At 45.2% G+C, this 27,935-nt stretch overlaps 2 protein-coding genes across 3 annotated transcripts in view; one reads left to right on the top strand and one right to left on the bottom strand.

Moving 5' to 3' along the window:
* The window catches only part of NTAQ1 (N-terminal glutamine amidase 1), a 33,655-nt gene extending 26,943 nt beyond the window's left edge, over positions 1 to 6,712 (bottom strand). Inside the window, exons 1-3 of one of the 2 annotated variants that reach the window (XM_073632216.1) lie at positions 6,621 to 6,712; positions 2,327 to 2,426; positions 2,019 to 2,069 (exon numbers count right to left, since the gene is read on the bottom strand). In XM_073632216.1, the coding sequence (XP_073488317.1) occupies positions 2,019 to 2,069; positions 2,327 to 2,329 (54 nt within the window). In that variant the 5' untranslated portion in view covers positions 2,330 to 2,426; positions 6,621 to 6,712. The other variant, XM_073632215.1, reaches the window with a different exon arrangement.
* A 128-nt stretch (positions 6,713 to 6,840) lies between these two features.
* Positions 6,841 to 27,935, top strand: part of ATAD2 (ATPase family AAA domain containing 2) — a 66,740-nt gene continuing 45,645 nt past the window's right edge. The window contains exons 1-3 of the mRNA XM_073632214.1: positions 6,841 to 7,300; positions 19,285 to 19,439; positions 24,690 to 24,742. Coding sequence (XP_073488315.1) covers positions 7,148 to 7,300; positions 19,285 to 19,439; positions 24,690 to 24,742 — 361 coding nt within the window. The 5' untranslated portion in view covers positions 6,841 to 7,147. The remainder of the gene's footprint in view (positions 7,301 to 19,284; positions 19,440 to 24,689; positions 24,743 to 27,935) is intronic.

Below are 27,935 nucleotides of genomic sequence, written 5' to 3'. Positions count from 1 at the left end.
AAGAAGAAGGACAGCCCCACACAATGCGGTTGACTTGTTAAAAAATACTATAACCCTTTCTATTTAAAATCTGTGGAGCAAGAAATAAGGTAAGCAATTCACCATATTTAGCAACCCCAACAGAAAACAAGCAGTTAACCCTTATGGTGACGAGGGGGACCAAATTCAAGAGAAAAATTGTCCCCAATCCACAGTTCAACTTTAAAGAGATTGTAAGCCTTCATTTTTTTTTTTTTAATTTAAAATAACAAACATATCATACTTACCTCCACTGTGCAGCCCGTTTTGCACAGAGTGGCCCCGATCGTCCTCTTCTGAGGTCCCTCAACGGCTCTCGCGGCTCCTCCTCGCATCAGATAACCCCCTGGGAGAAGCACTCTCCTGGGGGTGGGGGGTTACCTTGCGGGCGCGCTCCCGAGTCCAGCGACACGAATGTCGTACTCGGCCCCCCGGCGCCATTGGATTTGATTAACAGCAGCGGGAGCCAATGGCTGCGCTGCTATCAATCTATCCAATAAAGAGCCGGGACCCCGTGCAGAGAGGGACAGTGCGTATTCACCGAGGGATATACGGAACTCAGGTAAGTAAAAACGGGGGGGCTGGGGAGGCCGGTCACTGACAGAAGTTTTTTCACCTTAATGCATAAGATGCATTAAAGTGAAAAAACATGATTACAACCCTTTTAATATAGTCAAATGGGTAGAAAACGATAAAAGCAATCCTAGCAGCTCCTTTAGCTGTATTTATTTTAAATAACAGAAGTCCCTTAAAAGCAAAAGAAACAAGTTTTTGCTGATTTCTGCAACACCACAAAAAGGAAAGCCACTGGCCATTGCAGCAAGCAGCATTGGAAGGCTACATTAGGTTAGAAAAAAGGCAGAGGATAAATCCACGAAAACTCCAAGCTCATTTACCGACCCGCCCGTGGACAACCAAATTGACCTGTCTAACAGTATGCGTTAAAAGCAGGGGGTTTAGTCTGCACATATTTGCAAATACATGCGTAAGCTACAGGCCCCGCCAAGGCACCCTGGTATCTGTAGTTCTATCACTAACTTATGATTGACTCCACAATGGAAGCACATGCATTCTGATGGATAGATCGAGGGCAGATGGACTGAAGGGAGCCCATCCCTTCTTAAAAAAGGTACAGGAGCACACTGAGCACCCAGCACTTACCACAATGGCTGCAAAGGTGTCAGTGCATTGCCTGACCAATATAACAATAATACAAAAAAGGAAGCCACTGCCCCAACCTATATCTGGCCATTGCAGCAAGCAGCATTGGAAGGCAACTAAATTTACTGTTATATTGGTCAGGCAACGTAGCCTTCAAGCTGAGCTCCATTTAAAAGGTGAAGTTCCACTTTAAGTACTCCTCCCCCATTTGGCATATCATTTATTTGTGGGGGTGGGGGGACAGGTACCTAGTTTTGACAGGTACCTGCCCCCATACCTAGGTGGCTCCAGAGAAAGTTCTCCTCTCCCCCTCCCTCCAATCTTCTGGGACACGTCACATGTCCCAGAAGACTGCCCGACCAATGGGGAGACGCTGTGTAACTCGCGAATACGCAGTGTGCACCAAGCTGTGAACTTGCACGCTGTCACAGCCGGGTGCCCATACTTAAAATGCCGGTGCTGCGGAGAGGCAAGGCTTTTGGGCGGCCGCATCACTGGACCGTGGGACAGGTGAGTGTCGGTTTATTAGTCGGCAGCTACACTTTTTGCAGCTGCTAACTTTTAATAAACACAAAAATGAGTGGAACTCCGCTTTAGGAAAAGGTCCCTGTGACACGCAGAGTTTATGGAATGGATTTTGTATCATGATGCTTCCCCAGTAAAGTGAACTGAATATGGAGTGCTTCACTCTTCATTGGATTCTTCAACTCAGCCACCTGTTGTGTCCTTTTCAGCACTCACCATCTTGATAAAGTCAAAGGCTGAAGGCAATGCAGTTCAAACATAGACTAATTTGTACAACATCAGTATTAAAAGAGATAACCCAGCATGATACTCACCCATATTACAGGTTCATCTTGCCTACCACATTGCTGTTTCCAAATAGGTATCTGTATGCAAGAGAGAAAGAAAAAAGAAAAAAAATTGATAATTTGGATCTCCAAACAGCAAAACAGATTATGGCAATTTGGTGGTTTTAATGGAATGACACCTCATTCAGTCACCCGATATACAAGTGTATGTACAGCCATTGTGTTCCCATACAGAAACATAGGCTGTCTGTACGCAGCTCATTCACACTGTATGGGCCACAGGACCCCTGTGAATGAGTCCCAAGACAGATGGTATATATAGATGTATGTCTCACCATTCTTTTTTCATTGGACAGGAATACAGCATAAAATTCTTGCAGAGGCTTTTCACTCTGATCTCGGATGTACTCGCAGAGCTTCCAGACATTTTCTTCACTGTGCAAGAAAGGAAAATGAACAAGTCACGTTGCAGCATAGATATGAGATATTGGCATTCATTTTTAAGCTGAGCTCTCAGCAAAATATATAATTTTTGTTAGTGTTAAATAGAGTGGGGAATGATTGGGAACTTTTAAACTAGAAGAAAAGCCTAAGTTTTAAAGCCACCCCACCTATCCTAGAAAAAAAAAAAAAGTGCCTACTTACTTTTTTTTTTAAGCTGCTCCGGCCTGGTCATATGCTCCTGTAGCTCTGGCTTAGGGAGTGCTTGATAGTGCCTGTGACTTCAGGGAGCCATGACATTACCCATAGGCTCCCATAGCCCAGCCATTGTCAGCGCTCGCTCCTCTCCCTTGCAGCAGGCACTCGCTGACACAAGGGAGCTAAAACTGCAGGATCATGTGACCGGACCAGAGCAGATTAAGAATATGTACACAGATCTTTTTTTAAACAGGTTACGCAGAATAGGTAGGAGAATGGTGGAGGGAACACTTTTAAGAATAGTTATACTTAAGCTTTTCTTCCACTTTAAAGTGGTTGTAAGGGCTAAAGGTTTTTTTTTTTACCTTTATGCATTCTATGCATGAAAGTAAAAAACCTTCTGTGTGTAACTTCCCCTGCCAGCCCCCCTTATACTTACCCTGGTCTGATCTCGATCTAGCTATGTGCACAGAAGCAGCGGCTCTCCCGGCTGTCTCCCTTCTCATTGGCTCAGACACAGCAGCGGGAGCCACTAGCTGCTCCTGCTGCTGTCAATCACAGCCAGTGAGGGGGCGGGGCTGAGTCTAACTCTGTGCGTCAATGGACACACAGAGCAGGCTCCCCATAGCAAGCTTGCTTTGCGGGCCCTCAGAAGGGGGGCAGGGCCAGAAGCACAAGAACAAGAACCATTACACAGAGCAGGTAAGAATGACATGTTTGTTAACTTTAAAAAATAAAAACTGAGCATTAAGTATTGCTTTAAAGGGGGGGGGGGGGGGTGTCCGTTTGGAAGATTTAACCTCACTCCCTGTCCTAATGACACCCATTCCTGGGATAGGAGGGGAAATAACCAACATGGGAACACAAATCGCAATAAAAACCTGAAAACTGTACTTATCCTTCCTGCTCTCAGGTGTTCCCAATGCGGTCTTTGCCCCCATCTGAAAAATTTCCGCATTTCCATTTTCCTAAAGTGGAACTTTGTTCTTTTTTAAAATGTTTATTAGGTGGGGATGACTTAGAGCAGCGATACTCAACCTTACAGAGACCAGGGCCTGGTAAATTCTTCCACAACCTTTCATTCCTCAACAGTTAAAAAACAAAATAATAATAATAATAATAATAATATTCATCTTACTCACATGATAGAAGCATGGGAATACAGAACATGCATTGAAATGCTGGAAAGCTCTGGACGGGGTTGGGTGTCACTGTAGGCGGGTGGGGAGATTGTGAGGAGGGTTAGGAGACTCTACAGCAGACACGGTGGTCCTGTGGGGCAGTGGTTCTCAACCCTGTACTCAAGTACCCCCAACAGGCCATGTTTGCAGGTTTTCCTTCATCTTGCACGTGTGCTTTAAATTAGAGTACAATGGCTTGGTATTTTGGACAGCTATTTTATCTAAGAGAAATTCCTAAAACATGGCCTGTTGGGGGTACTTGAGGAGAGAGTTGAGAACCACTGCTGTAGAGGATGAGGTTTCTTGAGGAGGCTGGGGGCACTGTGGGACACTGTTGGAGATTGGGGGAAACTATGGAAGGCTGGAGGCTCTACAGTAGACTGGGGGGGCACTATAGAACACCAGTGGAGGTACTATGGAAGGCTGGGGGGCTGGGGCTCTGCAACAAGCTTGGGGGAATCACTGTGAGAGGCTAAGCTCTTTCAAGGAGCCGGTGGCACACTGCTGGCCACTATGGGAGGTTGGGGCACTGTAGGAGCCGGGAGCCACTGTGGGAGGTTAATGGATCCGCAGCTGGCTTGCGGTCCCTGCAGCAATGAATTTCCCTCTCCTCCTCGCCCATCCACGGGCACATATACGGGGTAAGGGGGTCCCAACCCCACCCCTATAGCGCCAGCAGCGTATCAGCCAGGTATGAATCCAACTCTAGCAGGTGACATATGCACTGCTTATGCTACAAGTAAGCCCTCCATACAGAAGCTGATCCACCAACTCTGTTAAATGATTTTTTTTTTTTTCCTCCTCAATACTATACTTGAGGATAATAAAACATGCAATGGGTGGAGATTTACTAAAACTGGCGTAGCTGTGCATAGTAACCAATCAACTTATAACTTCAGCTTGATCAATTAAGCTTTGACAATAAAACCTGGAAGCTGATTGGTTACTGTGCACAGCTTCCCCAGATTCTGTGTGCACCAGCTTTAGTAAATCTGCCCCACTGCCTTTTCTCACATAGGTTACAAACAACATTTTAGATCCGCCAGTCTTATGAGCCTTGCAGTCCAACTACTGATGAATTTCTTAACAGATCGGCAAATGCAGCCTGTGCAAGGATGCGCGGCATCTCATTGGCTGGGTAAGGCTTCTTCACGGATTGGCTGAAGTTTGCGGTAGGCGGCTTCATCTCCAGCTAATATCATCCAATCCTGCAGCGGAATGTCACCGCAGTGTGTGGGGAAGCCAGCGGAGTGTCCCGCTACAGGGCACGGGTCTCCTGTACCCTTAAAGGACCCAGCCTACCCATATCACTAGAGAACACAGGCTGCCTGTACCTCTAAACAACTTACCCCACACCGCTACAGGACATGGGCCACCTGCGCCTCTAAAGAACCCACTGCTGCAAACACAGACCGCCTGCACCGCTACAGGCCCCTGCAAGGCTACAAGACACCGGCCGCCTGTACCTCTAAAGAACCCAGCCTAACCACACTGCTAAAGAACCCAGCCTACCTATAATCACTACAAGACACTGGCCACATGTGCCACTACAAAACCCAGCCTACCTATTCTGCTACAGAACATGGGCCACCTGCACTGCTACAGATCCCAGCCTACCCATGCTGCTACAGCACACGGGCCACCTGCACGGCTATAGAACCCAGCTTACATATGTTGCTACAGGATACTACAGGATACTGGCCGCATGAGCCACCACAAAACCCAGCCTATGTCACTACAAGACACAGGCTGCCTGCGCCACTAGAGAACCCAACCTACCGATGTCGCTGAAGGACACTGACCGCCTGCACCACTAGAGAACCAGCCTACCTATGTCGCTGCAGGACACAGGACGCCTGCACCGATAGAGACCAGTCTACCTATGGTGCTGCAGGACACAGGGCGCCTGCACCGCTAAAGAACCAGCCTACCTATGTCGCTGCAGGACACAGGGCGCCTGCACCGCTAAAGAACCAGCCTACCTATGTCGCTGCAGGACACAGGGCACCTGCACCGCTAGAGAACCAGCCTACCTATGTCGCTGCAGGACACTGGGCGCCTGCACCGCTAGAGAACAAGCCTACCTATGTCACTGCAGGACACTGGGCGCCTGCACCGCTAGAGAACTAGTCTACCTATGTCGCTGCAGGACACGGGCCGCCTGCACCTCTAGAGAACTAGTCTACCTATGTCGCTGCAGGACACTGGGCGCCTGCACCGCTAGAGAACCAGCCTACCTATGTCGCTGCAGGACACGGGCCGCCTGCGCCTCTAGAGAACCAGCCTACATATGTCGCTGCAGGACACGGGCCGCCTGCAACTCTAGAGAACCAGCCTACCTATGTCACTGCTGGACACGGGCCGCCTGCAACTCTAGAGAACCAGCCTACCTATGTCACTGCTGGACACGGGCCGCCTGCAACTCTAGAGAACCAGCCTACATATGTCGCTGCAGGACACGGGCCGCCTGCACCGCTAGAGAACCAGCCTACCTATGTCGCTGCAGGACACGGGCCGCCTGTGCCTATATTATAGAAACTACCTGCACAGCTATATGAGTCCCCTGGTGTGGAAGCCCTGGTGATTGAAGCATGGTGTGGTGTCTCTTACCAGTAACAGTTGGTATAGAAGCAGTCAGTGCGGGGTGGAAGGAGGTTCCTGTCCTGGGTGGGAGTCATGACTACACAGGGACACACCTCTCCATTCTCATCTCTTCCATTACACACAGTGGGGACACCTGGTGTCACACAAAACTCTTCCCCCGGAAACAAGTAATCGGAAATTGTCATCCGACAACACACAACCTCACCTGGTGCAGCAGCCCTACTTCCCCACCAAATACCCTCCCAGCTCCCTCAACCAATCAGCGCCCGATCAACAGGAAAACAACCCGCGTGTTCCTCCTTCAGTACACACGCCCCGCCCACTGTCATGCGCCAGACCCAGTGTTGGACGTGTCAGCACGCTGGAGGGGGGCGGGCTCAAGTGAAAGAGAGCCAATCGGATTCATCTTTGACCTTCCGCGCCAAAACTCAACTGCAAACCATTGGAAAAACCTCCGCCGACGGTTTCGCGCCGCGACAAATAGTCCCAAAGAATTTGCACCGCCCAGCTGGCCGGAGCGCTCCCCAGATCCCAGTGTGGGCTCTGTAAGGACGGAGGAGGTTCGCGGCTGTCCGGAGGGAGGGTGGGGGTGTCCCTGCTGTGAGGGGATTCGGAGGAAGGTCTGTGGCGGACGGATCTGTTGGTGGCGCTCGCTGTGTGTGAGGGAGGATTGTGGCGCCAGAATTTGGAAGTGTTGGCGGTAAGAAGCTGTGTGAGGAGGAGGCGGCCGTCATGGTGCAACTACGGAGCTCGGCCGGGGCCAGGAGTGTGCCCGACAATGAGGACGACTCGCTGCTCGACTCCAGCTCCGAATTCCTGAGTCTGGACCGCCGGGGATCCCGGAGAACCGACCCGCCCGGGGGAGAGGAGGGGCGCCGGGCCAAGGTGAGGGGAGAATACAGGGGACAGACCTCACATCATACACTATACAATCCAAATCTACCATCTGTTACATGGGCCGTACATCTGATTGGACCATTTCCGCTAGGCCGTGCATGTTCCAATCCGATTGGACGATCTCCGTTAGGCCGTGCATGTTCCAATCCGATTGGGCGATCTCCGTTAGGCCGTGCATGTTCCAATCCGATTGGGCGATCTCCGTTAGGCCGTGCATGTTCCAATCCGATTGGGCGATCTCCGTTAGGCCGTGCATGTTCCAATCCGATTGGGCGATCTCCGTTAGGCCGTGCATGTTCCAATCCGATTGGGCGATCTGTTTGGTACATGCACAGCCTAACAAATCGCCCAATCAGATTAGAACATGGACAACCTAACTGAGATCGTCCAGACTGGAACATGCACAGCCTGTCTGATTGGGAGATCTCCGTTAGGCCGTGCATGTTCCAATCTGGACGATCTGCGTTAGGTCGTCCATGTTCCAATCTGGTTGGACGATCTGTTTGGAACATGCACGGCATAACAGATTGTCCAATCAGATTGGAACATGGTCAACCTAATGGAGATTGTCCAGACTGGAACATGCACGGCCTGTCTGATTGGACGTTCTGTTAGGCCGTGCATGTTCCAATCTGATTGGACAATCTCTGTTAGGCCGTCCATGTTCCAAGCTGATTGGATGATCTGTTATGCTGTGCATGTTCCAATCTCTTTGGACGATTTGTTTGGAACATGCACGGCCTAGCGGAGATCGTCCTATAAGATTGGAACATGGATGACCTAATGGAGATCGTCCAGACTGGAACATGCACGGCCTTTCTGATTGGACAATCTGTTAGGCCGTGCATGTTCCAATCCGATTGGACCATTTTCATTAGGCTGTGGGTGTTCCAATTTGATTGGGCGATCTCCGTTAGGCCTTGCATGCTCCAATCTGATTGGACCATCTCTGTTAGGCTGTGGGTGTTCCAATTTGGGTGATCTCCTTAACCACTTGGCGCCGGCCGCACACAGATATGCGGCCTCTTTGCAGATGGGCCTTGGCACTGAGCAGCTGCATATTTGTGTGCAATATTGCAAAAACAGCTGTGATGAGGGCCCACAGTCACTGGCAGCTAATGGAAAGCGCCCATCAGCTCTTTGTGGTCAGGAGCTTTCCAATCATGTGACTGCCAATCACGGCGGTCACATGATCATAAGCCCCACCTCCCGGCATCCTAAATCCATTAAAGGCGCCTGTGTCCTATCGGATTACCGGTACCCGTCATGTAACGGAAGTGATGTTCCGACCAAAAAATACTTACTGCACATGCGCGATGCATTCCAAATGCTTCATGATCTGACGGGTAGCTGTAATCTGATAGAACATCCAATGCGGACATCTTGCTACACCCAGCTACGTCTTGAATTTCAAAGTAGTTTTGGCGATAAAGTGAGTGTGTATAAATATAGGATATGGACATCTGTGATGCTGTATTGATGTTACATTTTGAAAGAAGCTGGACGCCAGCAGTAGGAAGGTGGCGGAAGCCGTCTTGGTACACCCCGCACTGCTCAGCGCTAAACCTTGAGTTCTATTTCTCACCAGATGCAATTCCGTCCGTTTTTTTTTTTTTTTTGTTTGTTTGTTTTTTCTGCAGTAAAAATGCATACACAGTGTCTTCCATGTATTCCAATGGCTTTAGTTCACACCAGTGCAGTCAGTCTGCCAGTTTCTGCACCGGAAACTGACTGCACTGGTGTGAAGTAGAGCCATTGGAATACATGGAAAACGCTGTGCATGCATTAGGCCTTCAAAATTAAACATGCAATCCCGCTTCACAGATGTCAATATCCTATATTTATTTATATACACTCACTTTATTGCTAAAATTACTCTGAAATTCAAGACGTAGCTGGGTGTAGTAAGATGTCCGCACGTGTGAGTTCTATCAGATTACCGCTACCCATCAGATCACGAAGTGTTTGTAGCGCATGCGCAGTAAGTATTTTTTGGTCGGAACGTCACTTCTGCGATCTGACGGGCAGCGGTAATCTAATCTCGGCTCCAATGGGGTTAAAGCTGACCATACAATATACAATCTGATTGGACGTTCTTCTTAGGCTCCCCCCGTTCACACTCGTGCGTTTCAGGAATGCGGGGGGGGGGGGCTTTCTACAGGTGTTCCCAGAATGTGCTAAATTGCGTGATGGGCCGTTATTTCTTAATATCACTCCAAAAACGTGTCTAGCAAACACATGGAGGTCGCTCTCCATAAAGGTGTAGGAGCCAATTTGGCCAGTGTAGGGCAGCCCATGCATATAAATGCCTTCTGCTGCCGTACATCGTGCAGGCGTGGAGGAGGAGACCTTATGGGGTCTGTTCACACCATAGCGCTGTGTATGGGAAAGATGCCTTTCTCACACCACATGGGGGCGCTACTTGTTAACAGTGACAACAAGGGACTTCCTGTTGTGGCTGTGGGGCAGGAAGGGAAACCCCCCCCGCCCAATATAGAACACAGATGACAATAACAGGCAGGGGTTCTAACCCTCACTCTGCCCAAAATGGGAGGGGAAAAAAATTGCCTTCAGTTCTACTATAAATAATTTGCACTACATACAGCGGTGTTTGGTAGGTCTAAAACTGGGTATACAGATCAAAATTATGATCCATGTACGGCCACCCTGGTTGTACACAGGTCGATCTATCGATTTAACTTGTGTACAGCCAACCTGTTGGGTACTTCCAATCAATTGGAGCCGCCGGCTATAGCTGCCAACACTCATCATTGTGCTCTGCCGGCAGAACATAGTAGCACTGCGGGAGGGATCTCCCCATTGACAATAACTATTTTGATGGCGGGATCAAGTGAATTTTTCTTTCTTCTCCAAAACATGGCTCGCTTAACCCCCTAGAACCGCTTTAAGGGGTTTAGAATGCTGGGAGGCGGGGATTATGGTCATGTGATTTCTATTAGCCACCGGTAACTGTGGCGGGGGTGCGCTCTCGGCGCAGCTCTATTTGCACTGATGCATGCAATTATGTGGCCCCTCAGTGCCAAGGCCCACCCTCCAAGAGGCCACATATTTGCGTGCGCTCTGCATCAAGAGGTTAAGTGTACGTGTACATAGGAGATAAATATGCCGTAAACACTGATGCAATTGTTTACACAAGTACGTTGACGTACTGCTGTTCATTTTCGTGACAGGCTATACACCCCACCTGAATTGTGTGTTGTGTTTTTGTTTTTTTTTCCTTTGGGGGAGTTTAAGGCCTATTTTATACCTATACAGCTGTGCACACCCTGACAGAAATTTTGATATTGAAAATATGACTGATCATGCAAGGAAACTGTCTTTTATTTAAAGTGATTCTAAAGGCACAAGGTTTTTATTGTCTTATGCAATAAAATAAAAAAAACCTTCTGTGTGCAGTAGCCGCCCCCCCCCCCCCCCCCCCCCCCCCCCCCTAATTCTCACCTGAGCACCATCTCTATCAAGCGATGTTGCACGAGAGCCTTGGCTGCCTGAGACTCTCCCTCTTGATTGGCTGAGACACAGCAGCTGGTGCCATTGGCTCCTGCTGCTGTCAATCAGTCGGTAAGCCAGTGAGGGTAGGGGGGGCCCGAACCATGGCTCTGTCTGAATGGACAGATAGAGCAGCAGCTCGGCTTGGGTGCCCCAATAGCAAGCTGCTTGCTGTGGGGGCACTCAACAGGAGAGAGGGACCTGAGAGGAGGATCTGGGCTGCTCCTTGCAAAACCAACTGCACAGAGCAGGTAAGTAGAACATCCTTATTTAAAAAAAGACCTTAATATCACTTTAAGGATAGTGATAATTTGAAGCCAACAGAATCACCCAAATGGCCCTGACCAAATGTTTCTATGCCCTGAAATGTTTGGCCTTGGTACAGACACACACAGGTTAAAATGGCAATTAAAGTTTAATTTTACAATTCTGTGGCTCTTTAAATTGCAATTAGTGTCTGTGTATCAATAGTCAATGAGTTTATTAGCTCTTACGTGAAGCAGGCTGGATACTGAACCATGGGGAGCAAAAATAAAACTGTCAAAAGACCTGCGTAACAAGGTAGTGGAACTTTAGAAAGATGGAAAAGGATATAAAGATATCCAAAGCCTTGAATATTCCAGTCAGTACTGTTCAATCACTTATTAAAAAGTAGAACATTTCAAGAATCTGTCGGGGGTGAGCTCTAAAGGGCATGCATACTCTTGTGAAAATTGATGGCAAGATGAATGGATCATGTTATCAGAAAATACTGGCAGACAATTCGCCCACCTTCTGCATGAAAGCCGCACATGAGACGCTCCTTGAACTTTCCAACAAGACAATGACTCTAAGCACAAGGCCAAGTTGTCCCTCCAGTGGCTACAGCAGAAAGTTGAAGGTTCTGGAGTGGCCATCAAACTCCTGACCTTAATCATCTCATCAAACACCCTGGGGAGGCCTCAGGTGTGCGGTTCACGCAAGAGGATTAAAGACGAATAGGCAGCTATACTACCTGCAATAATTCAGGCCCTCGTAGACATCTATTACAAAAGACTGCATTCTGTCATCAATACTAAAAGGGACAATACACAGTATTAAAGCAGAACTTCACCCAAAAAGGGGAAGTTCTGCTTGTTTGCATCCACCACCCCCCAACTTCCACATTTATTACTTTTTTTGGCGGGGGGGGCGCGACTAAACGGGTACCTGCTCCCACTTCTGGTCAGATCTGCTGCAGTTAGCCCCCTCCTTGCCCTTTAATCTTCTGGGACATCACAGGTCCCAGAAGACTATGGGACCATTCACAAGGCACAGCTCGATAGTAGGAAACCGGCTGTGAAGGCTTTACTGCCTGCTTCCCTTACTTGAGGTGCCTGCACCCAAAGCCGAATAAAGAATCGGCTCAGGTGAGGACATCACTGGATCCCTGGATGGGTATATGTCCTTTATATTAAAAGTCAGCAGCTACAGTATTTGTAATTGCTGACTTAATTTTTTGGGGGGCAGGAGCCTGGAGCTCCTCTTTAAGAACTAAGGAGATGCAGACTTTTGAACAAGGGGTCATTCAAATTTACTTGTTGCAATGATTTTTTTTTTTTTTGGCATGATTGTGCCATTCTGTTATGACCTACAGTTACAGAATATGAATCCCATAAGAAATAAATGTGTGTTTCCTGCTCACTCATGTTTTCTTTTAGCCCGGGTTCACACCTATGCAAATTAGAGGTGCGTTTCCGCACCTCTAATTCGCATAGCAGGAGAATGTGACTGGCTCCCTATGGAGCCGGTTCACATATCTCCGGGGCGGCTGCGGTGCGCACTGCACAAAAACGCTGTGCGTCTTTGGCTGCGTTTCAGGGCCGAATTCAGGCATATTGGCCCTGATTCGTCCCTGAAACGGTGAACAGGGACGCACAGCGCTCCTGTGCGGTCCGCAGCGCATTATAGTGTGAACCGGGCTTAAAAATGGTTCATACTGTCTAGCATGGCACTAGTGTGAACCGGCACTTGGGCCTAGTTCACACTATTGCACCTCTGCGATAGAGGTCGACCGATATATCGGCCGGCCGATATATCGGCCGATATTTGGTGTTTTTTACTTAATCGGCATCGGCCGATTGTGCTGATAAAAAAGCCGATATAGCTTCAGCGCGACTTGCAAAAGACTTCAGAAGTCAGTGTAAGTTGCCTGTGTGAAGCGACTTCTCCCCCTCTCTGGGCAGCCTGCCAAATCTGATAAAAAGAACCTGAAGGATACAATGTTTACACTTCTGAATGAACTAAATTCTGTGTGTAGAAGTTCTCAGTTTAACCATTTAAAGACTAAATCTTTTCTGACATTTGTTGCTTACAAGTAAAAATCCTGTATTTTCTGCTAGAAAATCACTTGGAACCCCCAAACATTATATATATTTTTTTTAGCAGAGACCCTAGGGAATAAAATAGCGGTTGTTGCACTATTTTATGTCACACGGTATTTGCGCAGCAGTCTTTCAAATGTAATTTAAAAAAAAAAAAATACACTAATAAATTAAAAAAAAAAACTAAGCAGTAAAGTTAGCCCATTTTGTTTCATCCAGAAGTTTTGATTACCTGTTTTTGTGTATTTAATATTTAAGAGAGGTTTTTTTTATATTTTTTTAATCTAAATTCTACATACAAGTGAACTGATTGGAGGTTTGTTTTGTTTAATAAATGTTTAAATGTAAAAAAATTTCCGTATCACTGAAGGTTGCTTTCACACTGGAGCGGGCATGCATTGACGGTAAAAGACTGCTAGTTTTAGCGGCTCTTTACCGTCATTTTAGCGGCGCTATTCGGCTGCTAGCAGGTCGCTTATAACCCTGCTAGCGGCCGAGGAAGGGGTTAAATGCACCCCTGAAGCGCTGCTGCCGAAACGCTTTGCAGGCGATTCGACAGCGGTGCGCATTCATTTCAATGGGCAGGAGTGGTGGTATACACCGCTCCAAAGATGCTGCTTGCAGAACTTTTTTTAATATCCTGCCAGCACATCGCCTCAGTGTGAAAGCACTCGGGCTTTCACACTGAGACTGCAGGGGAGCCGTTTGACAGGCACTTTACAGGTGCTATTTTTAGCCCAAAAGCGCCTGAAAAACGCCCCATTGTGAAAGGGGTCTAACTGTTAGATTTTATGAGATGAAGGTAAAAAAAAAAAAAAAATCGGCCTAATATATCGGCCCAAAAAAATCGGCATCACATATCGGCCATCGGCCACCGCGATTTGTAAATATCGGCATCGGCATCGGCCAGAGAAAAACCCATATCGGTCGACCTCTACTCTGCGAGCTGCATTTGTATGGGCACAGCTTAAAATTCATTTTGGCACCAGAGGTTTGGTGTTCAGTGCAGATTGCTGGTGTGAATGAGCCCTTAACTTTGCTCTACAGCTTATCTTTGTACGCATTGGAGAGATTTTCCATCGCTTCTTGTCCTTACAGGAAGGTAGGGAAATAAATATCTGAAACATGGACACGTGGGCTTAACCCTGACATTGCCTCTAACCCTTCATCAAACTATTATTTTATTTTTTTCAAAGGGCTTGAGTTATGTTTTTTTAACCATTTAAGTACCAGGTTAAATTAAAATATTTCTTACCAATAAAAAATTACTTGGAACCCCCAAACTATCTATCAAATTTTCTCAAATCGCCTTTAAGGACAACCTTGGAGAGACCGCAGGTCAGCCCATTTTCCAGGAAACACATGCAGCCTTTAAATCCCTCCTTTTCCACCGTGGCTTCAGTTATTGTGTTTCCTGTGTTTCTTCCGAAATGGTGGAAGCTCATGCTGGAAGTATGGGCGGGGGGGGGGTGTTCTGGAGTCCCCGGTCTCTCCAGCTCCAGCTTGATCCATATGGGTTTATATTTTGCTGTTTTGTTGGATCCTCCCTGCAGGGAGCCTGTGGCTGCACGGTCAGGTTACTTCACTCGGACTCTGCAGTGTGGACTGGGTGGTTGCTGTTGGGATTGCACTGCTCGTGGCACTGTTTCCTTCCTTCCTTCCTTCCTGTCTGTCTGGTGGTGGTGGTCTAGCTGTGCACTAGGTGTTGGTAAATTACGTTAGGGACCCTAGGTGAGTTTAATTTTTTTTTCATTGCAGGAAAAAGCGTTCGGAAAGTCCAAGCATTCAAATCCACCAAGTCAAAGGAAATGTCCCTACTGCAAAAAACCCCCTTAGAGATTCGTGGCAATGTGGAGGTCCGCCTAAAAAAAAAAATTTATATATATTTAAAAGCCAGCAGCTACAAATACTACAACTGCTGACTTTTAATAAATGGACACTTACTTGTCCAGGGTGCCCGCGATGTCGGCAGCCGAAGCCGATTAATCTCTCGGCAGCTGCCACCGCCATCTCGGTGAGGGAATCAGGAAGTGAAGCATTGCGGCTTCATTTCCCGGTTCCCTACTGCGCATGCACAAGTCGCGCTGCGCATCCTAACTGGTCCCCGCTGTCTCCTGGGACCTGTGTGTTTCCCAGGAGACAGCGGGGGGTTGAAAGGGCATGACTCCCACGGGAGTCTATTCCCGGAAGTGGGTGCAAATACCTGTATTATACAGGTATCTGCACTTCCCCCTGAAAGGTGCCAAATGTGATACCGGAAGGGGGGAGGGTTCCGAAAGGCGGAGGTTCCATTTTTGTGTGAACCTCCGCTTTAAGGACTTGGTTGAAGAGGAAACGTCCCAGCAATACAAGGACTTGTTCTCTTCAGTACAAGAACTTACGAGCTCACTGAGTTCAGTCAAGTCCATACTGGTACAAAGTACCGGTTGAGCCCCAGCATCCACCATCCAGCCGGAGGGCATCCTCCTCTAGAGCAGTGAAGGTTGTGGAGTCAGGTGATGAGGGGGCAAGTACCCTTCCCTCCCTCAGGGATTCAGACGAGGAGGAGGAGGAAGACATTAGCCGAGCCTCTAGGTACAAGCTATCTTTGGAGGAAGTGGACGACCTTCTGAGAGCGATCTGCACTACCCTCGAAATCCAGGAGAAGGTGCAACTGTCGATTCACGACAAAATGTACTAGGGACTGGATGACCCTAAACAGAGTATTCCCAGTCCATAGAATCCTCTCAGATGGTAAAGAAGGAATGGAAGGACCCTGAGAGAGGCCCCTTCTTTTCCAAGACCCTTAGAAGGTTTCCCTTCAAAGATAAGGAGTCGGAGGTATGAAATAAGAAACCACGGGTAGATGCTGCATTCTCGCAGGTTTCCCAACGCACAGACCTTGCATTCGAGGACATGGGGGTGCTGAAGGATGCGATGGATAAAAGAGCGGACTCCCTCCTGAAAAAAGCGTGGGATTCCACATCAACCAGCCTCAAACCCGCTATGGCTTCTACAGTTGTCGCAAGGAACCTTGAATGCTGAGTAGAGAAGCTGAAAAGCCACGTAGAGGCAGGCACATCACGGAAAGATCCTTTGGAGTCCTTTTTCATTGATACTGAAGGCAGTAAAGTACATGGCGGATGCATCTGCTGAATCAGTTAAGATGTCAGCGAGGTCGTCAGCGCTGGTGAATTCAGCCAGATGTGCTGTCTGGCTAAAAACTTGGTCTGGTGACACGGCTTCCAAGATTAAGCTGTGCAGCTTACCTTTCTCGGGTGATTGTCTTGGACAGGACAGCCGACAAGAAAAAGGCTTTCCCTTTCAAGAAGAAACAGCCGATCAAAAACAATTTTCCTGCTGTTCAACAGCCCCACAAAAATAGGGACCAAGAGCCGCTGGGTCTCCCAAAGGGGTAAGGGAAGAGGAGTTCTCTTCAGATCTCCCCCAGACCAGCCACCTAAAAACGAATGACAGTCTTACCCCAGTAGGGGGAAGATTGTCTGTCTGCCTTTCACCTACAGTGGAACAAAACAACTACAAGCCCATTTGTAAAAAACGTCATCTCCCAGGGATACAGTCTGGAGTTTTCAGATCCACCCCCGAGCAGATTCTATGTTACGGCTCTGCCAAGGGATCAGTAAAAAGCTTCTGCAATGAGCCTGCTGCAGGATCTGATTCAACAAGAAGTGATTATCCAGGTCCCAAAAAGTTAGGAAGGCCGAGGCTTCTATTCCCATATCTTCCTGGTGAAGAAGCCTTCGGGGAAGTATCATGGCATCCCTAGATCTAAGGGACGCCTATTTACATGTCCTGAAAAAAGAAGGTGACTGGGCAAGATCCAGAATCCGAGAATGACTCCTTTCATAAGTGACCAGCTTCAGGCTCTAAGCAAAAGCCTACATCCCAGTTCCATATGAAGAACTAGGTCCTCCAGTCCACGACATCTCTTGGCTTTCCTGGACTCAGTCTCGGGCAGCTGGGTCTAAGCATAGTGTCCGAGGGCTACAAGCTGGAGGTCCGCTGTGTTCCTTTTTTGTGCTTTATGTGCTCAAGGTCAACTCCCGAGCTGTGAAAGAGCATTTCTTTGTGGCTCTGCAAAGACCACTGTTCTAAGACGTCATCGCACTTTTGCCCCCAGAGGAGAGGTCTTATGGCTCCTATTTCAACCTGTTCATGGTTCTCAAGCTAAATGGTGATGCCCAGCCTATTCTGGACCTCATGGGTCTTGAGTTCTGAAAACACATACATTTAGAATAGCATATACCCAGTTGGTGATTGCTTCACTTCATCAAGGGCAGAAACTGATATACAACATGCAGAGAGGTTTGTCTGGGTACTGAACGAAAAGAAATCCGCTTTTTTTCCGACTCAACAACTGGACTACTTGGGTTTAGTACCTGGTATGGCTCAGATGAAGGTACTACTCCTGCAGGAGAAATGCCTTTGTTTTCAAGCCCAGGTGTGGGGTCCCTGAGGCTGTTCCTCGAGCTGGACCTGCATGCACGTGTTGGAGAAGATATAAGCAGCCTTTTGATATGGTCTTCTATTTGCAGCCCTAAAACTCTTTTTAGTCCTTCTGTGCCTTTGAGAATTTTTGAACCCCGTGGGTTCTCTGGTATGCCAATTAGGCTGTTGATGACATATAATAGTCTGTTAGTACATACTTTCGTATCTATTTTGCTTTTCTTTTACTATGGATGTGTGTAAGCAATTATACTTTCTATCATGTACATATATTTGTTGTTCTGTCCTACATGCCTAGTTACTGCTTTTCTATTGTAACATTTATCTCTTTTGTATTGTTTGATTACTGCCCTATGTGGCGGCTGCATCCGCTCTAACGTTTACAGTAGTTTTTGTTTTTCCTTTAATGTAATAGAAACAAAGTGAAATGTAAAACTCTTAGGCACCTTTCACACTTGTGCGACCTGAAGGGCGTGCTATTTTTGACGCAATTTTGACACGACTTGAAGCAATACCTGTGTAATCTTGAGGTCTATGGACCTCAAGGTGCATCAAATTCGGACTAAAGTAGTGCAGGGACTACTTTGCAGTTGCTGCGACTTGAGGTCGCACATATATAAATGGTACTCATTGGAAATCATGGGTATGACTTATCATGCGACTTTGCAGTCCCAAGTTGCAGGAAAGGTCACAAGTGTGAAAGGGGGCTTATTAGGTTTCTCCTTGTCAAAAGATTTTGAGTATACAACAATCAGCAAAACGTACTTGTTGAATAATCAAGTATAAACAGATAAACTCTAATTTTGTTATTTTATAGGAAAATTAAACTTATTAGGTCTCTCACATAGCTTATGTTTACTTAAAGTAAATCTGTTACTTTGCCCATTCAAGGCATCCCCCCCAACATTTTATATTTTCCTTTCTTGTGCTTCCATATCCCTCAGTCTGTTGTAGCACTCAAATATCCTGTGCTTCTAGGTATGGGGGACGACGTGTGACCACCTTCCACGTTGGCTGTGCTTAGGTCTGAGCTGCCAATTGACCGAACCTAAATGGTCAATGATGGCCGCCCTTTATTTCTTTGCTGGTGTAATCCCACTAAGAAGGACTCTGATGGGACAAAAAAAATCATTAGTTTTGAATTCACAAGCTTTAGGGCTTTCATTCCTACAGTTGGTTGAGACCTTGCACAAAAATTTGAACCTCACTCGATATGCACTTATTCAGGCTAATAACTTGGTAATTACCATAGGAAGTATAACAAGGTGTAACTTCAAAAACACTCGTCACTCTCAAGTAACAAATACTGACAATCACAGTAAGCTCTAGGAAAGTAGTAAGAGATGGTGAGAGGCTAAAAATATTCTTCGCATTTTCCTGCAGTATGCCATGTGCAGGCTGCAATACAAGCGAATGGCTGTATGCTTTCCTGCATCTGCTTTTGGCCGCAAGTTCTCAAATACAGAAGTTTGATGCACAGAGCGTTTTTAAACCCAGCATATGTTCATCCTCTTTCCTTGTGCGTGAGGTCCTTAAAGAAGTGAAATAAGTAATCCGTTTAGGTTGGTTATTAGCCCTCGGTATACACAGTGTCAAAATCACAACACAATTATGCATACAATGAAGAGCCATTTTCTCTTGTTAATCTATTGCTTTGTATTCTTGCCAAAATAGGGGTCGTTTGCCAATAAATCTAATGATGGGAAACATGCCCTGCGATCATTAAGGAAGCGAAATCCTGAGAATGGACATAACTATTCAGATTCCAGCTTAGACAAGACTAATGAAACCGAGACCATGAACGGCACGGAGGAGAAAAGGTTTTCCAGGTAATTGATGCTGATGTGTGGGTGCCCCCCCCAAATTGTAAATTAAAGTGGAGTTCCACCCAATTTTTAAAGCTTATCTTTTTTGGCCATTAGACAGGTGCACTTCTGCTGTACCTCGTTGTGGCAAGGTACAGTGGATATAAAGTCTACACACCTGTTAAAATGTCAGGTTTCTGTGATGTGAAAAAATGAGACAAAGATAAATCATTTCAGAACTTTTTCCACCTTTTTAATTAGAGATCCGCAGATATTTGGCTTTTTTTTTTTTTTTAATTAATCGGCATCAGCCGATTGTGTTGATTAAAAAAAAAAGGCAGATTATAACTTCAGTGTGATTTGCAAAAGACTTCTGTAATAGAAGTCAATGCAAGTTGCCTGAAGTCTTCAGTGAAATGACTTGTTCCTCCTCTCTGGGCAGCCTGCCAAGTCTGAGAAAAGAAGCTAAAGAGATACAATGTTTATACTTATAAATGGACTGCACTCTGTGTGTAGGAGTTCTTAGTTTAACCTTTTAAAGACTAAATCTTTTCTGACACTTGTTGCTTACACGTAAAAATCCTGTATTTTCTGCTAGAAAATCACTTGGAACCCCCAAAAATTATATATATAAATTTTTGGGGGTTCTAAGTGATTTTCTAGCAGAAAATACAGGATTTTTACGTGTAAGCAACAAGTGTCAGAAAAGATTTAGTATGTGTATGTGTGTGTGTATATATATATATATATATATATATATATATATATATATATATATATATATATATATATATATATATATATATATGTGTATATGTATATGTATATATATATATATATATATATATATATATATATATGTATATGTATGTGTATATTTATATTTTTAGCAGAGACCCTAGGGAATAAAATAGTGGTTGTTGCACTATTTTATGTCACACAGTATTTGCGCAGCGGTCTTTCAAACGCAATTTTTTTTGTAAAAAAATACACTAATGAATTTAAAAAAACTAAAACCGTAAGGTTAGCCCTTTTTTTTTTTTTTTTTCCTCCAAAAGTTTTGATTACCTGTTTTTGTGTATTTATTTAATATTTAAGATGGATTTTTTTTTTGTTTTGTTTTTATATCTAAATTATACATACAAGTGAACTGATTGAAGGTTTGTTTTGTTTAATGTTTAAATGTAAGGAATTTTCTGTATCACTTATTAATTAAGGCTTCTTTCACACTGGAGTGGGCAGGCGTTGACTGTAAAACGCTGCTAGTTTAGCGGCGCTATTCGGCTGCTAGTGGGGCGCATATAACCCAGCTAGCGGCCGAGGAAGGGGTTAAATGCGCCCTTAAAGCGCCGCAGTAGTGGTGAAAGAGTGGTATATACCACTCCAAAGATGCTACTTGCAGGACGTTTTTTTTTTTTTTTTTTTTTTTTTTTACATCCTGCCAGCGCATCGCCTTAGTGTGAAAGCACTCGGGATATCACACTGAGACTGCAGGGGGGCCGTTTTGCAGGCACTTTACAGGCGCTATTTTTAGTCCAAAAGCGCCTGAAAAACGCCCCAAAGTGAAAGGGGTATAACTGTTAGATTTTATGAGATGAATGGGGGGAAAAAAAAAATCGGCCTAACACATCGGCGCAAAAAAAAATCGGCATCATATATCGGCCGCCGCGATTAGTAAATATCGGCATCTGCCAGAGAAAAACCCATATGGTATCATATTGACCTCTACTTTTAATGGGACCCTTTGTTGTGCAGCTGAGTTGTACAGTTTAAACTGAAATCTTTTAGTTGGAGGGAAGTAAAAATAAAATAATACAATTGCATAAGTGTGCACACCCTTAAACTAATACTTTGTTGAAGCACCTTTTGATTTTATTACAGCACTCAGTCTTTTTGGGTATGAGTCTATCAGCATGGCACATCTTGACTTGGCATTATTTGCCCGCTCTTCTTTGCAAAAACACTCCAAATCTGTCAGATTGCATGGGCATCTCCTGTGCACAGCCCTCTTCAGATCACTCCACAGATTTTCAATGGGATTCAGGTCTGAGCTCTGGCTGGGCCATTCCAAAACTTTAATCTTCTTCTGGTGAAGCCATTCCTTTGTTGATTTGGATGTATGATTTGGGTCGTTGGCATGCTAAAATATAAAGTTCCTCTTCATGTTCAGCTTTCTAGCAGAAGCCTGAAGGTTTTGTGCCAATATTGACTGGTACTTGGAACTGTTCATTATGCCCTCTACCTTGACTAAGGCCCCTGTTCCAGCTGAAGAAAAACAGCCCCAAAGCTTTTGGTGATTGTGCAGTGTTTGGGGGTTTTTTTTTTTTGTTTTTTAATTGTGGCCAAAAAGTTCAACCTTGGTTTCATCAGACCAGTACATTTTCCCACATGCTTTTGGGAGACTTCAGATGTGTTTTTGCAAAATGTAGCTGGGCTTGGATGTTTTTCTTAAGAAAAGGCTTCCGTCTTGCCACTCTACCCCATAGCCCAGACATATGAAGAATACGGGAGATTGTTATCACATGTACCACACAGCCAGTACTTGCCAGATATTCCTGCAGCTCCTTTAATGTTGCTGTAGGCATCTTGGCAGCCTCCCTGACCAGTTTTCTTTTTTTCATCAATTTTGGAGGGACGTCCAGTTCTTGGTAATGTCACTGTTGTGCCATATTTTCTCCACATAATGATGACTGTCTTCAATGTGTTCCATGGTATATTTAATGCCTTGGGAATTCTTTTGTACCCTTCTCCTGACTTGATACCTTTTTAACAATGAGATCCCTCTGATGCTTTGGAAGCTCTCTGTGGACCATGGCTTTTGCTGTAGGATGTGACTAAGAAAATGTCAGGAAAGACCTACTAGAACAGCTGAACTTTTATTTGGGGGTTAATCGGATATTTTAAATGATGGCAGGTGTGTACTGACTCGTTAACATGAGTTTGAATTGTTTAACCACCTCAGCCCCGGAAGAATTTACCCCCTTCCTGACCAGAGTACTTTTTACAATTTGGCACTGCGTCGCTTTAACTGACAATTGCTCAGTCGTTCGCCGCTGTACCCAAACGAAATTTGCGTCCTTTTTCTCCCACAAATGAAGCTTTCTTTTGGTGGTATTCAATTACTCCTGCATCTTTTTATTTTTTGCGATATAAACCAAAAGCGACAATTTTGAAAAAAATCAAAAATTTTACTTTTTGCTATCAAATATCCCCCTAATTTCTTTTTAAAAAACACAAAATTCTTCATGATCAGTTTAGGCCAATATATATTCTTCTACATATTTTTGGTAAAAAAAAAATCAATAAGCATATATTGATTTTTGCGCAAAAGTTATAGCGTCTGCAAACTATGGGAAAGATTTATGGCTTTTATTTATTTTTTTTACTAGTAATGGCGGTGATCTGCGATTTTTAGCGGTATTGCGATGGACAGATCGGAGGCCTTTGCCACTTTTTTTTTTTTTTTGGACCATTGGCATTTATACAGCGATCAGTGCTATAAAAATGCACTGATTACTATGTAAATGTTGCAGGGAATGGGGTTAACACTAGGGGGCGATCAAGGGCTTAATTGTGTGTTCTAACTGTATGGGGATAGGATTGATTAGGAGAGGAGACATATATTGTTTTTCCTACTTGGTAGGAAGAAACCTATATGGCTCCTCCACAGACAGCACAGGAATTTGTGGGTTTACACTCACAAATCCCCATGCTGGCGCTCGTGCACGTGATCACGTGTGTCCTCTGGTGGAATAGAAAGGGTAGGACGTACCGCTACAGGATTTCGCCCAGGAGAGCCATTGTGCTGTAGTAGATCTGCGTGACGTGGTCAGGAGCTGGTTAATTCTGAACACGGCTACATCCCCAGTTATAAGAGGGTGTGCACACTTAGGCAACCACATTTCAGTTTGTTTTTCAATTGAGTTGTACAGTTTGAGTCACATTAAAGGTGGAAAAAGTTCTGAAATTATTTAATTCTTTTGTGTAATTTATTTACAGCACAGAAACCTGAAGTTTTAACGAGAGTGTGTAGACATTTTATATCCACTTGTACATCCATATCTGGCAGCCTCCGTAATACAATGAGTGTGCCTTGCCTTGTACGCAGAGATCGGGAGGTGCATGCTGGGTAGCCAGCAGCACCCTATTCTGCAAGGAGCTACAAGCGGGCTTCAGATGCCCACACTGAAGATGGGAGAGAGGTTGCGAAGGAGGTGACAGTAATTTGCAGAACTATCTTACAAAAAAGACTACATTTACCGGAATGTAGTTTTTTTTACGCAGGGGTGTTTTTTAGGAAAATAAAGGCTGCAACTCTGCTTTTAAAATGTAGATCAGGGATATGCAATTAGCGGACCTCCAGCTGTTGCCTCTGCCTCTTGGTGTCATGCTTGTGGCTGTCAGTCTTGCTATGCCTCATGGGAATTGTAGTTCTGCAGCAGCTGGAGGTCCGCTAATTGCATATCCCCGATGTAGATCAAGGAAAGCAAAACTGTCAGATCCATTAATATTTGAACATCAACAATATTTGATTAAAATACGTTTGGTTGTTCTTACACTGTTTTAAAGGGATAGTTCACCTATAGCACAAAAACTGCCTATGCAGGTAAAGGGGTGTCTGTAGATCAAAACAAAGTGTGCAGCTTTGACTGAAATGTAATCCTGCCCTTGCTATATGTGTAGATTATTTACCAACTTCTCGAAGCCCGGCTGGAATTCTCCCAGGACGTTGCTGCGTGAAGCTTAGTTTTTACTGCTACCCTCCACCATCACAGGAGTGAGCTCTTTCTCTGATTCAATCCCCCTCACATACCCCCTCTCTCCCCTGATGTCACTGCTCTGAGCTCAGCATTTGAGAGCTCACTCCTTTGATGGTGGAAGTGAGCCGTAATGACTGGGCTTCACTTAGCAACGTCTTGGATATATTCCAGTCAGCCTTCATAGGTACATACATGGCCTTTAGCCATTATTCATCTGTAGTCAGTACAGTTAATATCTAGACACCCCTTACCTGCGTAGGCAGTTTTTTTTTTTTTTTGTGTGAACTAACCCTTCTAAAAAAAAAAATTCAGTGCCCATGGCAAGCCGAATCCATCCTCTTCTGAGCTGATTTCAATCATTAACTTACTCTGTTAATATTAAACCAGTAGCTTGACTTATAAACGCAAAAAAACTAGACCTCCATATCTTCATAGTTAGTTTTTTTTTTTTTTTTTTTAAATGCAGTGCTGTCTCCTGGTGATTATCTTGATGTTTATTTTTTTTCCTCTTTAGGAGGCTGGCGAGGTTACAACCAGATGTGACTATAAATGGCGATTCCAATGAAGGTAAAGTTCAACCCTGATGACTATTCTGTTAATGTAAATGACACATTTTATTGATGGATGGTTGTTTAAGGTGAAGTTAAAGTGGTTGTAAAGTCAGAAGGTTATTTTATCTTAATGCATTTTATGCATTAAGATAAAAAAAAATCTTCTGTGTTTAGCAGCCCCCCTAATACTTACCTGAGCCCCATCTCGATCCAGCGATGTTGCACGAGTGTCTCTGCCGGCCGGGACTCTCCCTTCTGATTGCCTGAAACACATCAGCGGTGCCGCCATTGGTTCCTGCTGCTCTCAAAGTCAGTGAGCCAATGAGGAGAGAGGGGGCGTGGCTTATCTGTGGTTCCGTGTCTGGACACCGGAAACTGTGGCTTGGGTGCCCCCCATAGTAAGCTGCTTTGTATGGGGGATTTCAACAGGAGGGAGGGGCCAGGAGCGCCGGTGAGGGACCCGAGAAGAGGAGGATTTTTTTTTTTTTCTTTTAAAAATAACAAAGACTTTATCACTTTAAATTGTCACTTTAGAACCCTTATTGAAATATGGTTGAAAATGTTCAGAAGCATAAAGACTGTGGTATGCCAATGACTCTGTAGCAACTGCGAAATGTTTTACACTCCCCCCCCCCCCCCCCCCCTCTTCCGCTACTTGGTTGATACCCGACTATATTTACAGATCCGTTACAAATTGTCTGTGTGCAACACATCAACAGCTTTGGAGAACAAGAGTAGCTAGCTAATAAAAATATCAAATCCATAGCTAGCATCAAATGCTATAACAGTTGGTATCACTGAACTTTTGAAGTGGTTGTAAACCTCTACATATAATCAGTGAAGTGACTGGCCTCAGACGATACACAGAAGATAAAACAAATCGCCCTACATAAGTTGTACCTGTTTATCTGCAGCACTATATCCCAAAACCTACATTTTACACAACATATCTTTGCTCTGAAAAGCCGGGGGGGGGGGCAGGGATCCTAAGTCTCAAGCTCATTGAGAGCTCTGATTGGAGAAAAGGGATGCCCCTCCTCCCAGTCTACAGGAACATGCGGAGCGTGGCTGTCAAATCACAGGTTGTGTGCTGGAGATCTCCTTCCTTCACCAATTATCTCTTGGAATCGGGAAAAACTGTCAGAAGTGAGCCAAGCAGATAAAGGGGAAGGGGGCAACAAAGAAATCGCACTCATTACTTTGGATAAAGACTGGTACAAAGTATGGAAAAATATGCTTTGTTCATATTTCATGTCTGAGGTTTACAACCACTTTAGTTGACAGTTATTCAGATTTTCCTGGTAGGAAATGCGCTGATTCTGTGGCTGCTACAAAATCACTTGAAATGACACTGAAGCTTTACTGATTCTGAAGTATCTGATGCTTTTTGTACTTTTTCTAAAGACGGGGGGAAAAAAAGAGATGCTAATACTTGTGACAATGTGCGACTGCATTTTACAACTAAATGCAATGGCTAATAAGATTGAAAGTCCGATGACCAAGTTCAGCCTTCCAAGTTGCTGCACGTTTTTGTCCAGAGGACGGCAAAACGACTCCCCTGGGCAACTGTTAGAAATTTTGTCACGCAAGAGGGTGGAAAAAATCCAGTCCTTCCCCAAAGAATTGTTGGGTCAGTTCCCTGTTTCTGAAGTAAAGGCACAGTAATTAAAAAAAACATTGCTATTTTACATTCATTTAACGCAAACCAAATTAAAGGGCAAGTTCACCTTTACAGAAAAACCTGTAAGGTGAACTTAGACAGGACGCCCTCCCCCCAAGGTCCGCTGACCTGTAGCACGGCAATCTTCCATTCTGAGCCCCGGTATAGGGGGTCCAAGGCTTAGAAATTCCCGCAGCTGAATCTCCAAAACGTACCCCGTCAGGGGGGGTTGTTTCGGAGCATTCTTATTTGTTCGGCGCCGACCAATCAGAACCCGCATAGCCCGTCCTGTCAGCAGGGAAGAAGGCATGTGAATGACCCCTGAGGCAGCTATACCGAGGCTCAGAACGGGAGATTGCCATGCTACAGGTCAGCGGGAATAGGGGGGGTGAGGAGGGGGTCCTGCGTAGGTTCACCTTACAGATTTTGCCTTTTGTCAGCATTGCTGTGTAGTTGGGAATGGTGTGCAGAACCCTGGCGATTCCACGCGGGATCCCAAGTCGCTAAATATGAAAAGTGCCTTAAATTGGAGCTTGAATGCAAGATGACAAAAGATTGTGAGCAGGAAGGTTTTTTATTGGAGGAGAGACTGTCTTCAGCAATAAAAGCTTTTCTCTTACTTCATTAATGGGCACAGCCCTCTTCTTTACCACTTTTCTTCTGGGCACTTTCACCCCCTTCCTGCCCAGGCCAATTTTCAGCGCTGTCACACTTTGACAATTGCACGGTAATGCAACACTACCCAACTGATTTTTTTTTTTTTTTTTTTTTTTTTTTATAAGACTGATTTATAGCTTTCTTTTAATCACCACTGGGTTTTTTTAATTTTTTGCTAAACAAAAGAGACTAGAAATGTAAAAAAAAAAAAAAATTCTTTGTTTTATAATATTTTGAAAATGATGATGTGCTCTGAGGCTGCACTGGTTGACACTAAGCTCTCGTGCACATTGATGTGGATTTGAAATCGTGCGACCTTCATCTGAAATCACACGATTTACAAGCCACATGTCAGTGCGACTTGAAATATATCTGAGAGACATCATGCACAGATGCCTATTGAGGTCGCACCTGAAATTGCCAAAAGTAGTGCAGGAACTACTTTTCCAAATCGCATGCAATACTTCGGCGGTGCGTTTTTGAGCCATTTGTTTGGTTTTTTTTCGTGCAGCTCCCTTTTTTTTTTTTTTTTTTGTGCTGCACTAGGATCGCATGGATGTTTGTGTGGGTGTCGATGGACGTCCTGGGAATTGTGCAACAGCATTGTAGCTGTGATCTGGCTATAGAGCGGTCAGCAAGAGGTTAATGTTGACCAGCAGAGTTTTATAGCGCCACCTACAGATGGACAAAGTGGCGTCCAAGCTGATTTATTGCATGAGCACAGCACAAGGAGAGCGCAACGTTTTGGAGTCACGCAGGACCCCTTCGTTAGTCATCAAATGCCTGGAGAAGGGATCCTGCGTGACTCCAAAACGTTGTGCTCATGCAATCACTTTGGACGCCACTTTTTGTCGATTCATGGTGTGCTGGCAAATATCTACTTTGTGACTTG

This window comes from Aquarana catesbeiana, linkage group LG05, assembly GCF_042186555.1.
Source record: "Aquarana catesbeiana isolate 2022-GZ linkage group LG05, ASM4218655v1, whole genome shotgun sequence".
In the NCBI taxonomy this organism is placed as follows: Eukaryota; Metazoa; Chordata; class Amphibia; order Anura; family Ranidae; genus Aquarana; species Aquarana catesbeiana.
Note: the sequence above shows the minus strand (reverse complement) of the source record. Positions and strands in the feature narration are given on the sequence as shown.